Source organism: Bufo gargarizans, chromosome 10 (assembly GCF_014858855.1).
Source record: "Bufo gargarizans isolate SCDJY-AF-19 chromosome 10, ASM1485885v1, whole genome shotgun sequence".
NCBI lineage: Eukaryota > Metazoa > Chordata > Amphibia > Anura > Bufonidae > Bufo > Bufo gargarizans.
This window is the reverse complement of record NC_058089.1, coordinates 120,946,338-120,962,874: the sequence shown is the minus strand read 5'-3', so window position 1 is coordinate 120,962,874 and position 16,537 is coordinate 120,946,338. Positions and strand designations below refer to the sequence as shown.

The window sequence follows — 16,537 nt, the reverse complement described above, 5'->3', positions numbered from 1 at the left end:
AAACTTTCTACAAAACCAGACAATCCCTTATAATCCACAGGAAGCCACCGATGCCCATTTGTGCTGCTGCGGACAGAGCTCAGCTCCTCTGCTATGCTGAGCATGTACCACAGCCACACACCCAGGTGAGGAATGGCACAATGTGGTCATACAAATCACATGATCCCCACCCATCGATGACATCACGGTACAGAACACGTGTCCGGCTCTCTCCCCAGTAAATACACTCACATATCCTGTCAGACTGCTCCGAGCCCGGACTACTTCCTGACGCCGGCCTCTTCCCTCTGCTGCTGCCGGGACAGAGCTCAGGTAAACCTACCCCTTCATGTATATTGTATGTATCCCTTTATGTTACAGTGACTTACGGTATCGTATCCGGCATCACATTACCCTGAGCTGATAGATCTGACCAATTTACAAAAATAACATAAAAAAGCAAAAAAAAAAAAAAAGCTGCAAGTAATAGTAATACAAGTCTTACCAAAGCCGGTCATTTGTGTTTGCAGTCTTTGATGTATTAGAGCATGGTTAGTATTGCTTTTATTATATTATCTAGAATATAGATTCGTTTACAGCGCTAAGATTTATAGTTACAAATGGCTACAAATGACTCAGCATGTGGGCGAAGGCGAGGACTACATGGCGGCGTTCAGATCAGAAAGTCGCAGCTAATGATAAGTAATGTGTTCGTATAGAAGTTGGATTTCTATCAATTTCGGTGTCGCAACGCCGCCCCATTTAGTAACATTAGGTGCGACATGTGAGTAGATGTAGCGGTGTTACGCAACTGTGTGTCGCCACGTAGCGCTAAAACTCTGTCCACATCATGCTACCTCCGAGCTTTTCTAATCCTGGACACTTTAAAGGACTAAGGTGGGAACAGCCACAGTAAGACCAGTAAAGCAGTGGGAGGTGGAATTACGGAAATGACCGAGAGGTCGGCGCGACGCTGTTTCCGTATCTCTTATAGCAGTGAACAGAAGCAAGACAAAACCCTGAGGTACGGAAACAGTGGAGCGCTCATCCACTGTCATGGGAGTTACAGAAACGGCCTCTGTAATTCCGGCCACCCCAGGTCGGCGCTTACTGTGGTTATTCACAACCCCTTTAACGAAAATTTGGACGAACACGATAAAACGTAAAATAAGCGGAATTTAAAGGGGTTGTGTCATCTCTGACATTTGATGGTGTATCACTAGGATATGGCATGAAAGATAGATAGGTGTGGGTCCCACCTCTGAGACCAGCACCTATCTCCAGAACGGACCCCCTAAAGTGAAGAAGAGTGCACTGCGCATGCGCAGCGTGTTCTCTATTAATTCCTAGGGGTGTTCTGAAAATAGCTGAGCAAGCGCGGCCACTGCTCCACTCATGGAGGGTGGTCATACATGTGCAGCTGCTCTCCGCTCGCTTTGGGGGGTCCCTTTCTAGAGATAAGTGCAAGTCCCAGAGGAGGGACCCAACCACCTAGCCACCATCTGAGGCCGTATTCACATGAACATGATTTACGTCCGTGTGCACAGCAGGCTGCACCGGGATTCATAGAATAAACTAGTGATGTTCGCACCTCTGTTTATCCACATGAAGCATGAAACTCAGGGCGTGCTCTGTTCCTGCCTGATTCTCATGGACCCAGAGGCTGCTCGATACAATAGTCTCTGATGATCACCGTGTCCTATGAGTACATGCAGACCTACCGCCGTATTAACAGTCATTTTTAGCGCATTCGTACGAAGAAGCCCTTTAAGTCGTATCCCCATCTCAGACATTTATGGAACCTCTATGTCTAGAATAAGAGCCCCCCGCAGCAGTGGTCGGTGTGCTGTCCACATAGGTCAGTCTGTCCGTTCTGCGGCCCAGCAAAAGAGATAGAACATGTCCTATGCTTGTCCATTTTGTGGTCAAGAATAGGCCTTTTTAACAAAGGATGGGACGTGCGGACCGGGAAAATCCGGGGCACGCACTGCTGGTATGCGTGTTTTGCGGTCCGCAAAATTGATGTGGTCATGTGCCCAGCACAGCTCAGTGATACATTGTTTCCAAATCTCACGACTTAGGGATACGGCACAGCTCACAGTGATACATTGTTTCCACATCACGTGACTTATGGATACAGCACAGCTCACAGTGATACATTGTTTTCACATCTCACGACTAAGGGCTCTTTCACACTTGCGGCAGGACGGATCCGGCAGGCTGGTCTCCCTGTCGTATCCGTCCTTCCGCTGTTTTCGCCGAGCCGCCGGACTGCCGCTCCGTCCCCATTGACTATAATGGGGACGGGGGCTGAGCTCGGGCGCAGCACGGCGGTGCGCGGCGAAAGCCGCCGGACTAAAAAGTCGGACATGCAGGACTTTTTAGTCCGGCGGCTTTCGCCGCGCACCGCCGTGCTGCGCCGGAGCTCAGCCCCCGTCCCCATTATAGTCAATAGAGACGGAGCGGCGGTCCGGCGGCTCGGCGAAACAGAGGAAGGACGGATCCGACAGGGAGACCAGCCTGCCGGATCCGTCCTGCCGCAAGTGTGAAAGAGCCCTTATGGACACAGCACAGCTCACAGTGATACATTGTCTCCACATCTCACAACCTATAGACACAGCACAGCTCGCAGTGATACATTGTCTCCACATCTCACAACCTATAGACACAGCACAGCTCACAGTGATACATTGTTTCCACATCTCACAACCTATAGACACAGCACAGCTCACAGTGATACATTGTTTCCACATCTCACAACCTATGGATACAGCACAGCTCACAGTGATACATTGTTTCCACATCTCACAACCTATAGACACAGCACAGCTCACAGTGATACATTGTTTCCACATCTCACAACCTATGGACACAGCACAGCTCACAGTGATACATTGTCTCCACATCTCACAACCTATGGACACAGCACAGCTCAGTGATACATTGTCTCCACATCTCACAACCTATGGACACAGCACAGCTCGCAGTGATACATTGTTTCCACATCACACAACCTATAGACAAAGCACAGCTCACAGTGATACATTGTTTCCACATCTCACAACCTATGGATACAGCACAGCTCACAGTGATACATTGTTTTTTTAACTCCCATTCGCTTGTTATAGAAGGAGCTTAGTGACCCCCTCCGGCTGCGCCTCCAGGAGGGGCAGTGGCGTTACCTGCATCTACGGCATATCCTGTTGGATTGTCTCAGATGGGAATAGCCCTTTAAGACGGCAATCCAAGGATAAATGAAGGTGAGTTTAATGGTAGATACTTTCTAATGGAAAGAGTAGGGTGTACTGGAAGAATTTCGGGGTACAGAGGAGCCTATGGTCCGTTAAATTTCGAGCTCTTCCTTGACTATACAAACAAGCGGCGGTGGGGTCTGATTTGGCGGTGACGTCTTTCGTGTCCGCTGAGTGCAGTCCCAGATTGCGAGTCACATACCGGTCTTTCAGGTTCCTGCCTCTTGTCTCGATCATTGACGTGAGCTCAGAGTTTCGCATTCTAATGAGCTGACAGAAACTGTCACCTAAACAAAGCCCGGCCTCGCCGTCTTCCTGCCCGCAGATGAGAAAAAGAAGGTTTTATTTTTTTGTGTTTTCTTTGTTTTCCATACAAGTTGTACTAGGAGCAGCACAGAGAACGTCCCTTTAAAGGCCCATTCACACTGTGTTTTCTGCACCGGAATCAGCCCCAAAAGCAGCATCCCATTCATTTCCATGGGCAGCATGCTGTGGTTCGGCATGCCCTATCCTGGTGCCAAATCCGCGCCGAATCTTCTATTGAAATGAGTGGGAAGCGGCAAAAAACCACACTGTACACATTCGCGTTAAACAGAGTAAGGCCTCATGCACATGGATGCGGACCCATTCACTTAAATGGGTCCGCAATTCTGGAGATGCGGAAACGAGTCACGAGAGTCATGATATGTCATATTTTTTTGGCGGTGTGGACAGACCACGGACCTATTCAAGTTGAATGGGTCCGGCCCGCTGCACGGATGTTGACCGTGCATTGGGGACCGCGATTGCGGTCCCCGATGCACGGAACGGCCGCCCAAAAGCCGTGTGCATTAGGCCTAAGGGGGGAAGGGGAGTTTCTTTTTTTTTTTTATACTTTTTTTTCTCAGGGCCCAGTCAATGTTTATAAGATGCTTGCTCTGCTTGCTGTCATTAAAAGAGAATAGAGTCTGAAATCCTGTCCTGCTCATATCCTATCGACACAGGTTCATGACTTATGGGGCATCATAGCTTTCTTTTATAACACGGTGATAGATGTTCAGCCACTGAATGTCAAAGAGAATAAATAATTCACTGACAGCAAGCGGTCACAGAGATATTGAAAACGCTTATTAGAAAGTTGCATAACTTTTCAACTTCATACTGATCTGATGTAATATCGATTAACAGAACGTCGTCATGGATAAACTGATTTCCTTATATTGTGTGTAAAAAATAAAAAAAAACACAAAAAAAATAAAGGATCTGCAAATTAACTTTTCTTACATTTTTTTTTTATTTGAAGAGGGGGCAACATGTTGAAGTCAGGGTTCAAGGGTGAGCGCCTCCGGGTCAATCTGAGACTTGCAATCAATCGTCTGAAGTTGCTGGAAAAGAAAAAAAGTGAGTCTGGGATGCTATTCACTGCCAGTAGGCAGCACAGCGGCGTCACCACCCACATGTCAAGGTGTCTCTACAGTTTACAGAGATCCTAATGTTACGGGTGACGTCAGATTGTGTTTGTTTAGCCCGGGGAGATTGAAAGAAGAACTGTCACCTCTCCTCACATTGTCCTTTTTAGTAAATAACTGCATTCCTCGTGAAATAACACGTCTGGAGCTTTTTGTTGCACAGTTCCTCTGTTATTCCTCCCAGAAAGGTATAAAGTTTTGACCATTGGGTGTTGCTGAATGTGTCCTTGCACCGGCTAACGCTGTCCGATCACTGCTGACTGTGTAGGGATGCATTCTTCTGACAAGAGAAATATTAACACCCAGTTGTCAACTTATCACTATATTTCTAGGAGGGTTAACAGAGGAACGGCACAAGGCAGGGTTTTGAGTTAAGATGCCCTAGAATTGCTGTCACTTGGAGAATACAAGCATTTACTATAAAAGGCTCGTCAGGAGAGGAGACAGGTCCTGGTCACCAGACAGAACACCTTAAAGCAGGCATCCTCAAACTGCGGCCCTCCAGCTGTTGCAAAACTACAACTCCCAGAATGCCCGAACAGCCTACAGGTATCAGCCTACAGCAGGGCATTGTGGGAGTTGTAGTTTTACAACAGCTGGAGGGCCGCAGTTTGAGGATGCCTGCCTTAAAGGGGTATTCCAGCCCAATTTAAAAAATGTCTTATGACCTGCAAAGATTGAAAAGAAATAAAATACTCACTCGCGGTCCCAGTCGTTCCTGGGTCCCCACTGTAATCTACTTCCTGTTCCTGTCCTGACACAGGAAAATGGTTGTGAATGTAGGACATGAGATATGTTATTTATTGAGTTGGAATACCCCTTTAAGAAAGAGCCTCTGCTGAACTGCACCCACAGACAGGGCGCACGTGACGTGGTCACACTAGTTTTTTTTAAGCACTAAAGTGTAATTGGTGTACTAAACAGGGGGTGCTGTTCTGTCCTGGCTGGGATCATTCTTTCCTCCGCCAGCTACCATATGGCGGAAAAAAGCGACAACCCATTTGAGCCTATTCATGGCCTAAGCATCAGTTGTCGCTTTTCACGTGTCGGTTTTATAACTCGCTGTAGGTCTACTATGATTCTAAGGACTCATGCACACGACCATTCAGTTTTTTGAGGTCCGCAATCCGCGGATCCGCAAAAAACGGAAGCCGCCTGTGTGCCTTCCGCAATTTGCAGTACGGAATGGGCGGACAATTGTAAGTAGGCATGTCTAAAATGGACAAGAATAGGACATGCTCTATTTTTTGGGCGGGGCTACGGAACGGAGCAATGGATGCGGACAGCCCACGGAGTGCTGTCCGCATCTTTTGCGGCCCCATTGAAGTGAATGGGTCCGCATCCGAGCTGCAAAAACTGCGGCTCGTATGCGGACCAACACAACGGTCGTGTGCGTGAGGCCTAATCAGTATATGTTATTATCTCTACAGCTGAAATGGCACTGAAAGCTCGGAAGGAGATTGCGGATTATTTATCATGCCGGAAGGATGAGAGAGCGCGGATCCGGGTGGAACATATAATCCGAGAGGATTACATGGTGGAAGCTATGGAGATCCTGGAGCTGTATTGTGACCTACTCCTGGCACGATTTGGATTGATTCAGTCAATGAAGTAAGGCTAGAGCGACACGCTGAAATCTGCAATTAAAGGGGTTATTCACAGAAATAAAGCAGGAAATGTTTTAGAATAAAAAAATAATGAAAAAAAATTGCACACCTGTTAACTCCTCCGCCACTCCAGTGCTGACACTCCGGTGTCCATCAGAGTGTGTTTATTTACCTGCAGCGGTGACGCGCTGTACATCCACATGACCGCTGCAACCAATCACTGGCCTCAGTGCTGATACTAACCTGTAATTGGCTGCATTGTCACATGACTACAGGACAAGTAAGCAATGTGACCAGCGGGGGCCATTCTTCTGAATTCCCTAATTCCCCATCATTTTTCTGCTGGTAAGACATAAGGAAAGTGTTGATTACATTTAGGCCTCTTTCACACGACCGTATGGCTTTTTCAGGCCTCATGCACACAACCGTTTTTCGGGTCCGCATCCAAGCCACAGTTTTTGGCCTCGGGTGCGGACCCATTCACTTCAATGGGGCCGCAAAAGATGCGGACAGCACTCCGTGTGCTGTCCGCATCCGTTGCTCCTTTCCGAGGCCCCGCAAAAAAAATATAGCATGTCCGTTTTGCGGACAAGAATAGGCATGTCTACAATGGGCCACCCGTTCCATTCCGCAAATTGCGAAAGGCACACGGGCGGCTTCCGTTTTTGTGCATGTAGCCTGAGTGTTTTGCGGTCTGTTTTTCACGGATCCGTTGTTCCATTTTTTGTTTCCGTTGTGTTTCCGTTCCGTTTTTCCGTATGGCATATACAGTATACAGTAATTACATAGAAAAAATTGGGCTGGGCATAAAATTTTCAATAGATGGTTCCACAAAAAACGGAACGGATACGGAAGACATACGGATGCATTTCCGTATGTGTTCCATTTTTTTGCGGACCCATTGACTTGAATGGAACCAAGGAACGTGATTTGCGGGCAATAATAGGACATGCTCTATCTTTCAACGGAACGGAAAAACTGAAATACGGAAACAGAATGCATACGGGGTACATTCCGTTTTTTTTTTGCGGAACCACTGAAATGAATGGTTCCGTATACGGAACGCCAAAAACGGCCCGTAAACAAAAAAAAAAAAAAGGGTTGTGTGAAAGAGGCCTTATACTGTTTTCCTTTAGTCCTAACAACAGCACAAGTCGCCCCCCCCACACACATAATTTTTTTTTGGGGGGGGTCGGCTAGGTGACTTATATAGTAGTGGTGACTTAACGACATTTCCATCTGTTCTAACAGTACATATGGGGATAAATACCTCCATAGCTGTGCTGCAGATAGGACTAAGGGAAAACAGATTAACAATATAGCCAATGCATAAGCTTAGGGAACCATACAGGCAAAATGACGCAGTAACATAAGTCATTCTACTGTCATCATGTTAATAAACCTAGAAGTGTTCCATGACCTTTTATCATTGATGCAAACCTTTTTTTCCTCTCTGTGCAGGGAGCTGGACCCAGGTCTGGCTGAAGCAGTGTCTACTGTGATCTGGGCTGCACCACGTCTGACAGAACTCTCTGAATTACAGATAGTAAGTGGTCATTGATGGTCCTGAACATTCTGCAGCAGGTGGAAGTGACAATGGTGATAAAGAACACAGATCATTATGCAAGGGAATTGACCAATGCCAAATTTACACCGTAATTTTATTTTAGGAGTCTGTCACCAAGAAATTACCTGTTAAAAGGAATTTGTGACCTCCATTGGTTTTAAAGTAAGCATGCCACCATGTAGGGTCCTCCAATCCTGAGAAAAGCTTCTTTTTATTTATATTTTTGGTGCACCATGGGCAGGGCAGGGCTGCTGCTTTTGGTGCACTGCTGCTCCACCAGTAATGGTGCTCAGTGCTTCGCCCGTCTTGTTAGAATGACAGTCCTTGAGATTTCAGAGTAGCAATGATACAGATGTAGCCATATGCATCAAATGGAGCGGCCCTGTCCATGGTGCACCCAAAAACTTATTTCCGTAAATATAAAAAAGAAGCATTTATCAGGAACAGAGGGATCAGATTTTCACAAGAAAGGTATGGTTTAGGGATGACCAAATAGATTTGTTCTTCAGAAAGAGTGCATGTTTTCACTGCTTGGTCCTGGAGAGGGGGCGGTAGTTGCAGAGAGAGCAGAGCCTCTAGGTCTAACTGGTAACGCCCCTGTTGCTCCTAGAGGCTCATTTGCATATATTAAAACATCAGTTTTCTCAGCCATGCGGACACATATGAACATGGAACCAACACAGATGCCTTCAGCTGCCAAGTGCACATGTAACAGGTCAGCCAGTGTCATAGGTCATAGGTACAAAACTGCTGACAGATGCACTTTAAGCTGTGAGGAGCTGTGTCTGCTGCTGAAGAAGCTTCTCTTCCATCTTGTCCGGCCTTGACAGCCTTGAGCCTGCGGCTCTGCGCACAGAGGCCCTACTTCTGGTACAGGAACAGGGACTGTTCAGCACTGCTACTTGGAAGTGTAGTGGCGCATGACCAGCCGCCGCTCCCATTCACTCGGCTATTTTCGGCGGCCCCATATAAAATGAACGGAGGGTGGCTGCACATGCGCAGTGTGTCCTCCAGCCAGTGCGAATCCCGGCGGTGGGATCCACACCTATCAGACAATGGGGGCATATCCTAGCAATATGCCCCCATTGTCTGGGATGAGACAAAATTGTGTGGCCAATTAAAAAAAAAATTGAAAACCCTGCATTGTGCATTTTTTCTGGCTGCAGATGTTCCTAGAATGCATGGGAGTCTAGGAGAATCCAGCCTTGGCCCAAAAATGGTTCTCAAAACCCATGTTAACCACCAACCCTTACCCTAAGGCTGGGTTCACACCTGAGCGTTTTACAGCGCGTTCCTACGCGCTGTAAAACGCTCAACAGGCAAGAACCAATGATTCCCTATGGGAATGGTTCACACCTGAGCGTTTTACAGCGCGTACGATCGCGCTGTAAAACTCCCCAAGAAGTACATGAGTTTCTTTGGGGCGTCTTCAGCGGGAACGTGCGACAATGGGCGTTCGCTTGTCTCTGTATGCGCGATTGCAAACGCCCGTACAATCGCGCATACAGAGCGCTCCATCGCGAACGCTCAGGTGTGAACCCAGCGTAACACCCACAAGTCCCACAGCCTAGAAAATGCAGCACTTTCCAAAACGTTGCGTTTCGACGTCATGTGACCTCCTGCCATGACCTTACCCTCTTGAGAGCCCATACATTCTAGGTTTTACCATCCGGTCACCTCTACATTGATCCTTGACCTGTACAGGTAAAACTTCCATTCTTGTTACAGGTGGCCAATCAACTCTGCCATAAATACAGCAAAGAATATGGAAACCTCTGTAGGACAAATCAGATCGGAACGGTCAGTCAAAGAGTAAGTCGAAGAATAGTTTAATATGTACATGAAATGGCGTATATGAACCTGGAAGCAATCATTTTGGTGCCATTCAAAGACACAAACTGGTGAGGAGGCCCCTGCAGGGAAAAGACTCGCACCAGAGCACAGCATGGAAGCCCCTTCTTGTCTCCCCCTACCCCTCGGTTTATCCCTAGTTAACTATAAACTATTCCCTTTCCTCAGCTGATGCATAAACTAAGCTCAGAAGCCCCTCCAAAAATCCTGGTGGAGAGATACCTGATTGAGATCGCCAAAAATTACAACGTCCAGTTTGAGCCCGATGCAAGAGTAATGGTAAGTAGATGTGAGAATCGGTGACAATATAAATCATATTTTGCTTTTTAACATTATACTCAATGGAATATTGTATTTTATAATAACATCTTAGTTTATAGGAGGTATACTGCATGTGCAATGGCTGGGTTTGGGGTGGACAAAGCTCTACGCTGGGTCCACTGGACACCATGGAGGTGTCACCACAAATTGGGGCTCTCTGGAAGGGATGTAAGGTGTGGTGCCCCCCAATGGGAAATAAGTCCAGAGATTCGGGGTTTGCAGTAAACCAGTCTGCCTCTTTACTGGAGGAACTTAGGTGCAAAACAATACAGGCGAGGCATGGGGCTGACCTCCAGGGCAGAAGAAGGTTTCATGCTGAGCCAAGGCCTGAGCTAGCTGTCCTTCTATCTCACAGGAGAAAGGGTTGGTGGCCCAGAATCTGTGGCTCAGTGATCCGACTGGCTCTCTGGTCAAAAGGCTGGTGACCTAGCGTCTGAGGCAGAGTATCCCCATCTCAGTGTCTTCTTCTGGTCACTCATGCAGACTGGCAGAGTCTTACTCCTACCAAGCACTGCAGACAACTAGGGATGCTCTCCTTATACGGTATATAGTTTCTAGCTGAACTAGAACCTTCTAGGTTGAGGGGTGGAGTGGAGAATCACAGCCTAAACAGAAACAATGTTGCAATTTTAGTCTGTCATGGATTTGTATAGAGTTTCCATAAAAGTCTATGGGAATAACTAAGCAACAGAGCTAAACCAGACAGTCAAAAGTTCAGTGTGTCTGTTTTTTCCCTGCAAAACTTTGCATGGTCCCTTAGAGTAACTGTGGAAGATTTCTAACTTCTTAGTGCATAGATAGAAAGTCCCAAAGTCTCTCAGTCTTAGATGGCTGTGCATTAACTCTTTCCACAGTGCAGATATAGTGCAATAATAACAGGGCAAATGAACAGGATATATTACAATAAACATATAAACTGCAGTTCAGCAATACAAAAAATAGCGTAAATGTAAACAACAGCATAAATTGTAGTGCAATTTAACCCTTCCAAGTGCAATAAAGTAGTGAGTTGATGGCTTTGTGTAGTAGCAATATGGGCAAATGTCCATAAATATCCATAGTCCCTAAGTACCCTTGCTCCAGGAAGGAAACTACACTGAGTCTAAGCGCTGTTCTTTCTCCAGAGCGAAGTGCCTTCTGGATTCGTTGATGGAAGTCATACAGATTTTACAAATAATGATAAAAAAGGAGGACCCGGCGGCTGGGGAGGTGGAGGTGACTTCAGCAGCAATTCCAGGGGTCCGTATCCCCAGAAAACAGTAAGTATGGCTAGTTGATTCACAGACACCCATAGCTCTCCAGTCAGTGAGATATAATCTATGCACAATAAATATTGCGCTATATAATATATAAAATATTGCACCATACACAATGTCCATGGTTTTCTAACTTTATTCATAGCAGATTCTTCCTGAAGTAGGAATCTATGAGGAGTGCACTTTTATACAGCCGCCCCCTAGGGGAAAACCACCCACCCCAAGCTTTCCTCCATCCTATGATTTAGTAAGTATTGAAAGCAGACCTGGCATCTCTTTATGATGGAACAAAGTATTACAGGAGAGTTTTACGCCATTTTCTCCAATCTCTCTTCTTAGTCTAGCCTCTAGTGCAACACTCCAATAAGACAGAACGTTAGTCACTTAGTATAGCAGTACACCAGTTTTTTTAATGTAAAAAAGTTGCAAATTTTGCAACCATTTACTTATTTTCCGATACCCTTGTATCAGAACATAACAGGACATGGGCAGGACCTTCTTGGCCCAACTCATTCAACAACATGTTCTCCACAAAACTGGCGAACATTACACCCGAAAGCCATTCTGGCACATAGACAGCAAAAGAGGCAACACATTTATTAAAAGGTGCACCTTTCTATAAATTAGTTGTTTGTTCAGGTTTTTCTACTAGGACTTGCATGTTAAACGCTAGTCTTTAGTAAATACTGTGAGTCCAGTGCTCCAACGTAGCAGGGACTGATACTACGCAGTCCCATGTGCCTTCTAAATAAAGGGAATGTGTCAGTAGAAAATGACCTATTAGTTAAATCAGGTTCTTATATTAATATTTTTAAGAATTTTAGGATTTTTTCAAAATTTTCTATGCCATCTACAACACCCTGAAATCTTGCAGTTTCCACGCTGACCATTGACCCTCATAATAGACTGACATTTCCTGTTCTGTAGAGTTTACTTTTCAGTAGTCATCTCATTATCCCAGGTAGCATTGCAATAACAGATAACACCTCTATATGTATAACACAGAATCCTGCATTCACATTAGGTGATGTTACATCTCACCTCCTCCCCCTCCCTGCACAATGACCTCTGGTCACAGAGCACGTCCACAACACTCTCCAACAGAAATCAATGAGTAGACTACTAGTCATCCTCCATCCACACAGACCAACATAACTGAACACTTTAAAACCAACCACGTTCACTTTGTATTTTCTCAGCTGAAACCCCCTGGACCAGACCCAAGGGTTTTTCCTGCACATGATATAGGTAAGTGCATTCATTCCAGGTTGAGCATGGCTGCTGTGCTCGGTGCACGCCCGGTATGGTCATTCATTACTGGTATCTGCCTCCTCCATGTTATCGGCTGCTCCTAAACAGATAATAAAATAAAAAAAGCGGGGGATGAGAATTTGCACATTCATGTACGAATACAATACCGCCGGCAACATCCATAGTCTTTTACCACATTGGTGTATTGAGACACTATGCACGGCTCCAAAATCTAGTAAGAATTGCAGAGCTCTGTGGTGGGTTATTATATCAGTTCTAAAGCCTGTATTACACAGGCCAATTGAGCAAGCAAGCGATTGTCAGGAGCGGGGCGTTCCCTCCCTGCAATCGCCTGCTATCTAGCGGAGGAGACCGCTGCTATTACATGCAGAAATCTCCTCTGCTATGCCATCGCCGGTCCCCATGCTGTATAATGGTTTGCCGGCGGCAGATCATAATTAGACAGCCGCCGGCAAACAATGATTTTTAAAGAGGTTATCCCATCTTAGACAATGTGGGCGTATCGCTAGGAGCGGAGAACGGAGAATGTGGGCGTATCGCAAGGAGAACGGAGCGGAGAAAGTTAAGGAGGGCGCACTGCGCATGCGCAGCCGCGCTCCATTCATTTCTATGGAGCTGCCGAAAAATAGCCGAGCGCTGGCTCGGCTATTTCCGTCGGCCCCATAGAAATGAATGGGAGCGGTGTCTGCACATGCACGGGGCAGTCCCATTCACTTCAATGGGAGAGGCAGGGAGCTGGGCCTGGTGGTGGACGGACCCCGGGGTCCTCCAGCCACAACTCTCCCAGGCTCCGTTCTCCTTGTAGGTGCGGGTCCCAGAGGTCCCCGCACCTATCAGACAATGGGGGGCATATCCTAGCGATAGGCCCCCATTGTCTAAGATGGGAAAGCCCCTTTAAGCATTGCCTTATGAACGAGCAGCAGTTTGACCAATAACAAAAATCCAGATAGGCTCCAGGATTGGCATAATTGGTTCACATCCCCCTAGGAGTACCACCACTCAGAAGCCATACATAAGGGTACCGCCACTTAATCAGGCTCCTGGATGCAGTTTTGGAAACTGAAATCAGGAGTTAATCATAAGGGCTACATTCACACGACCGTAGGTATTTTGCGGTCTGCAAAAAATACGGTTGACGATCCGTCTTGCATCCGTTTTTTTTTTTTTTTTGCGGATCCATTGTAACAATGCCTATCCTTGGCCCCATTTAAGTGAATGAGTCCACAACCATCCGCAAAAAAAAACAGTACGGACACTGAAACAAAATACGTTCGTGTAAATGTAGCCTTAAGGGCTCTTTCACACGAGCGGATGCCGTGCGGATAATCTGCTGCGTGAAAGAGAGCCAAGCCCTGTTCCGGACAGCAGAGACACGGATTGATAACGCTCTGTGCCTCTCTGTGATCTTTCTACTATAAAATCACAGTGAGATAAAGTTGTCACCGTGATTTTGTAGTAAAAAGGTCACTGAGAGGCACGGAGCATCATCAATCATGTTACTGCTCCGTGTCTCTGCTGTCCGGAACGGGGCTTGGTTCTCTTTCACGCAGCAGATTACTCGCACGGCATCCGCTCGTGTGAAAGAGCCCCTAAAGTTGAAAAAATATAAAGGGCAAATACAACTTCTCTTTTTTAATTCACTCCTGGATTTTGGCTTCCAAACTGCACACAGATACCTGACCCTGCGTCCGTACCCTAAGCCTCTGTTCACATCTATGTGACTTATTGCTACTCTTCTGCTCTGTCATAGGAGAAAAACAAAAACAATGCCCCGCACCCCTGATTGACTATTATGGGTTCTGTCTGACTTTATCCTATTTTCTGACTCTGGTTTGTCCAAGTTAATAGAAAAAATAACCAGGCGTGGAAGGTCTTAAAATAACAAAATAATGCACAATCATCAGTTCAAACCCCCTCTGCTCCAGCGCCCCTACCCATATTTTTTTTTACATGGCTGCAGTGGTGCCATGCCCTGCACATGACCTCAGGCAGGCGATCACTGGTCTCAGCAGTCACATGACCTAGGCATTGCTCAGCCCCATAGAAGTGAATGCGCGATACCAAGCACAGCCGCTATACAATGTACAAGAAGAATCATCCCTTGGCGCAAAAACGGACCGGCCAGTTGGAGTTATTAGCAGTCTTCAAATATTTATTGATTACAGAAACACTTCACAACTGCGTTTCGGGGAAAAAAACACACCTTCTTCAGGTGGAAATATACAATGTACGGCACTGAGTTTGGCGAGTAGGGAGAAGGCAGCGGTGCTCAAAGGGGCACCTCAAACAGCTGATCGGCGGGTGCCGGACCCCTGCCGATCAGATATGATTAGGTCATGAGTATTAAAGTCCCGGAAACCCTTTTAAGCTCACCTACGCCAGACTAACAAACTATGATACTGATGCTTGACATCATTTCTTGCCATTTGCAGGCGCTGACACCAAACCGGGAACAAATTTCCCTGGGAAGTATGACAATCTAGCATTACCGAAGCTTCCGTCAGTACCGGTCAGCCCCGCTCGTCTGTCACCAACAAACGACCACGCTCCATACGAGGACATAGACTTTGAAGATCTGTCAAAAAGACTGGAGGACCTTAAGAAGAAGACGTAAGAACCGCGCAACTCATTCAAATCTTGGGCTCGGACCTTTTATTGACCCTGGCCTAAATCAGTCTGGGCGTCATCAGAAGACCATTCGTTACCTATAATCAATCAAAAAGAAAATTGATTTGCTCCATATTGCATCACAGTACCCACCGTCAGATAACCTACATGGTGGCCATGAATACCTTCCTTTCTGGTGGCATCCAGTCAAGATACCCAGAACAGTACATCTATTAATGAGACTGTCTCCATAATCATCACTCATGGCCATACATCATGGACCACACTGAGGACTGGTGAAGCCGCCAGTGGCATCTGCTCCTAAAGCCCCAATGCAAAATCTGTAACGGGGCTTCTCATTTACTAATCATAATTGTATCTTCTTATGTGACCTTCGGGTTCCAGGGCCTAGGTGTGACTGCTTCCTCTGCACCCCCTATAGTTATGCCCCCTGGAGAAGTGTGTGCCACCCTGTTAATACCGCTGCACCGCCCGCTGATAATACCGCTCCTGTATTATGTGACCGGGGGGCTCTTTGGGCACCTCAGGTGCGATGACGGCTCCATCCCCTATAATTACACCACTGGATACATGTACAGATGTTTTGCTACCATTGAAGTTCTGCATTGATCTAAATATGATATTTCTATTATATTCTTATACTAATGATAAATCAAAGACTGGAGGGAAAATTTTAAAAATGTTAAATATTTTGCTTGAGCATATTATATTATTTTTTTTGTATCTATAGCTCTTAAATTTATAGATCTGTTTGTACTTTGTGGAAATATTTTTTGTCCTGAAAATTACCAATAAAGCAAACTGGAAAAAAACAAACAAAAAAAAATCTAATTATCATTTTCCAATGTCGCGCTGCTGTAGGGCGTGTCCCCGCCCTATAGGACATGCCTAGGTTTTAGAGGAGGAAAATAATTTTAATTTTTTTTTTCATCAGACCACAGTTCAGACTGCCAAACAGCAGTGATGGACCAGTTTGCATTGTTCGCCCACGAGCACATGCGGGCTGCCATCTTTTCTCACAAGTCCGGCGAGGCACAGGTAAGCTCTTACCTGTGCCTGCGCCGCGAGCCAGTCTGAAACAAATGCGGTCAGCGGGAGCAGGCAGTTCCGAGAACAGCCGCCGGGAGCCTTCATCAGGCTGTTCTCGGAACTGCCTGCTGCAGTGACCGCATTTGATTTCAGACCGGCTCGCGCACAGGCACAGGTAAGGGCTTACCTGTGCCTCGCCGGACTTGTGAGAAAAGATGGCAGTCCGCATGTGTTCGCGGGTGAATACGGCGAACTGGCCATCACTGCCAAACAGACCTCTGATCAGACTCCCAATGTTAAAGGGGTTATCCGATCCTATAAAAAGCCC

General features: G+C 46.4%; 1 protein-coding gene across 3 annotated transcripts; it reads left to right on the top strand.

Moving 5' to 3' along the window:
* Nucleotides 1-220: 220 nt before the first annotated feature.
* Nucleotides 221-15,995, top strand: LOC122920969 (IST1 homolog). Of its 3 annotated transcripts, none has more exons than XM_044270819.1 (10): nt 221-312; nt 4,513-4,610; nt 6,109-6,289; nt 7,747-7,831; nt 9,581-9,664; nt 9,872-9,982; nt 11,149-11,283; nt 11,429-11,527; nt 12,480-12,528; nt 14,985-15,995. In XM_044270819.1, the coding sequence occupies exons 2-10, from the start codon at nt 4,523-4,525 to the stop codon at nt 15,164-15,166; spliced, it is 1,014 nt and encodes a 337-aa protein (XP_044126754.1). In that variant the 5' UTR covers nt 221-312; nt 4,513-4,522; the 3' UTR covers nt 15,167-15,995. The 3 variants fall into 3 exon arrangements, with proteins under 3 accessions (XP_044126754.1, XP_044126753.1, XP_044126755.1); XM_044270818.1 differs by having other exon boundaries at nt 11,426-11,527; XM_044270820.1 differs by lacking the exon at nt 11,429-11,527.
* Nucleotides 15,996-16,537: the final 542 nt, after the last annotated feature.

Excerpts from the sequence above, each read along its gene's own strand:
- LOC122920969 (XM_044270818.1), top strand. The coding sequence starts at position 4,523 with ATGTTGAAGTCAGGGTTCAAGGGTGAGCGCCTCCGGGTCAATCTGAGA. Across the intron at positions 6,290-7,746 it reads GGATTGATTCAGTCAATGAA|GGAGCTGGACCCAGGTCTGG; the intron begins GTAAGGCTAGAG and ends CTCTCTGTGCAG. Across the intron at positions 11,528-12,479 it reads TTCCTCCATCCTATGATTTA|CTGAAACCCCCTGGACCAGA; the intron begins GTAAGTATTGAA and ends GTATTTTCTCAG.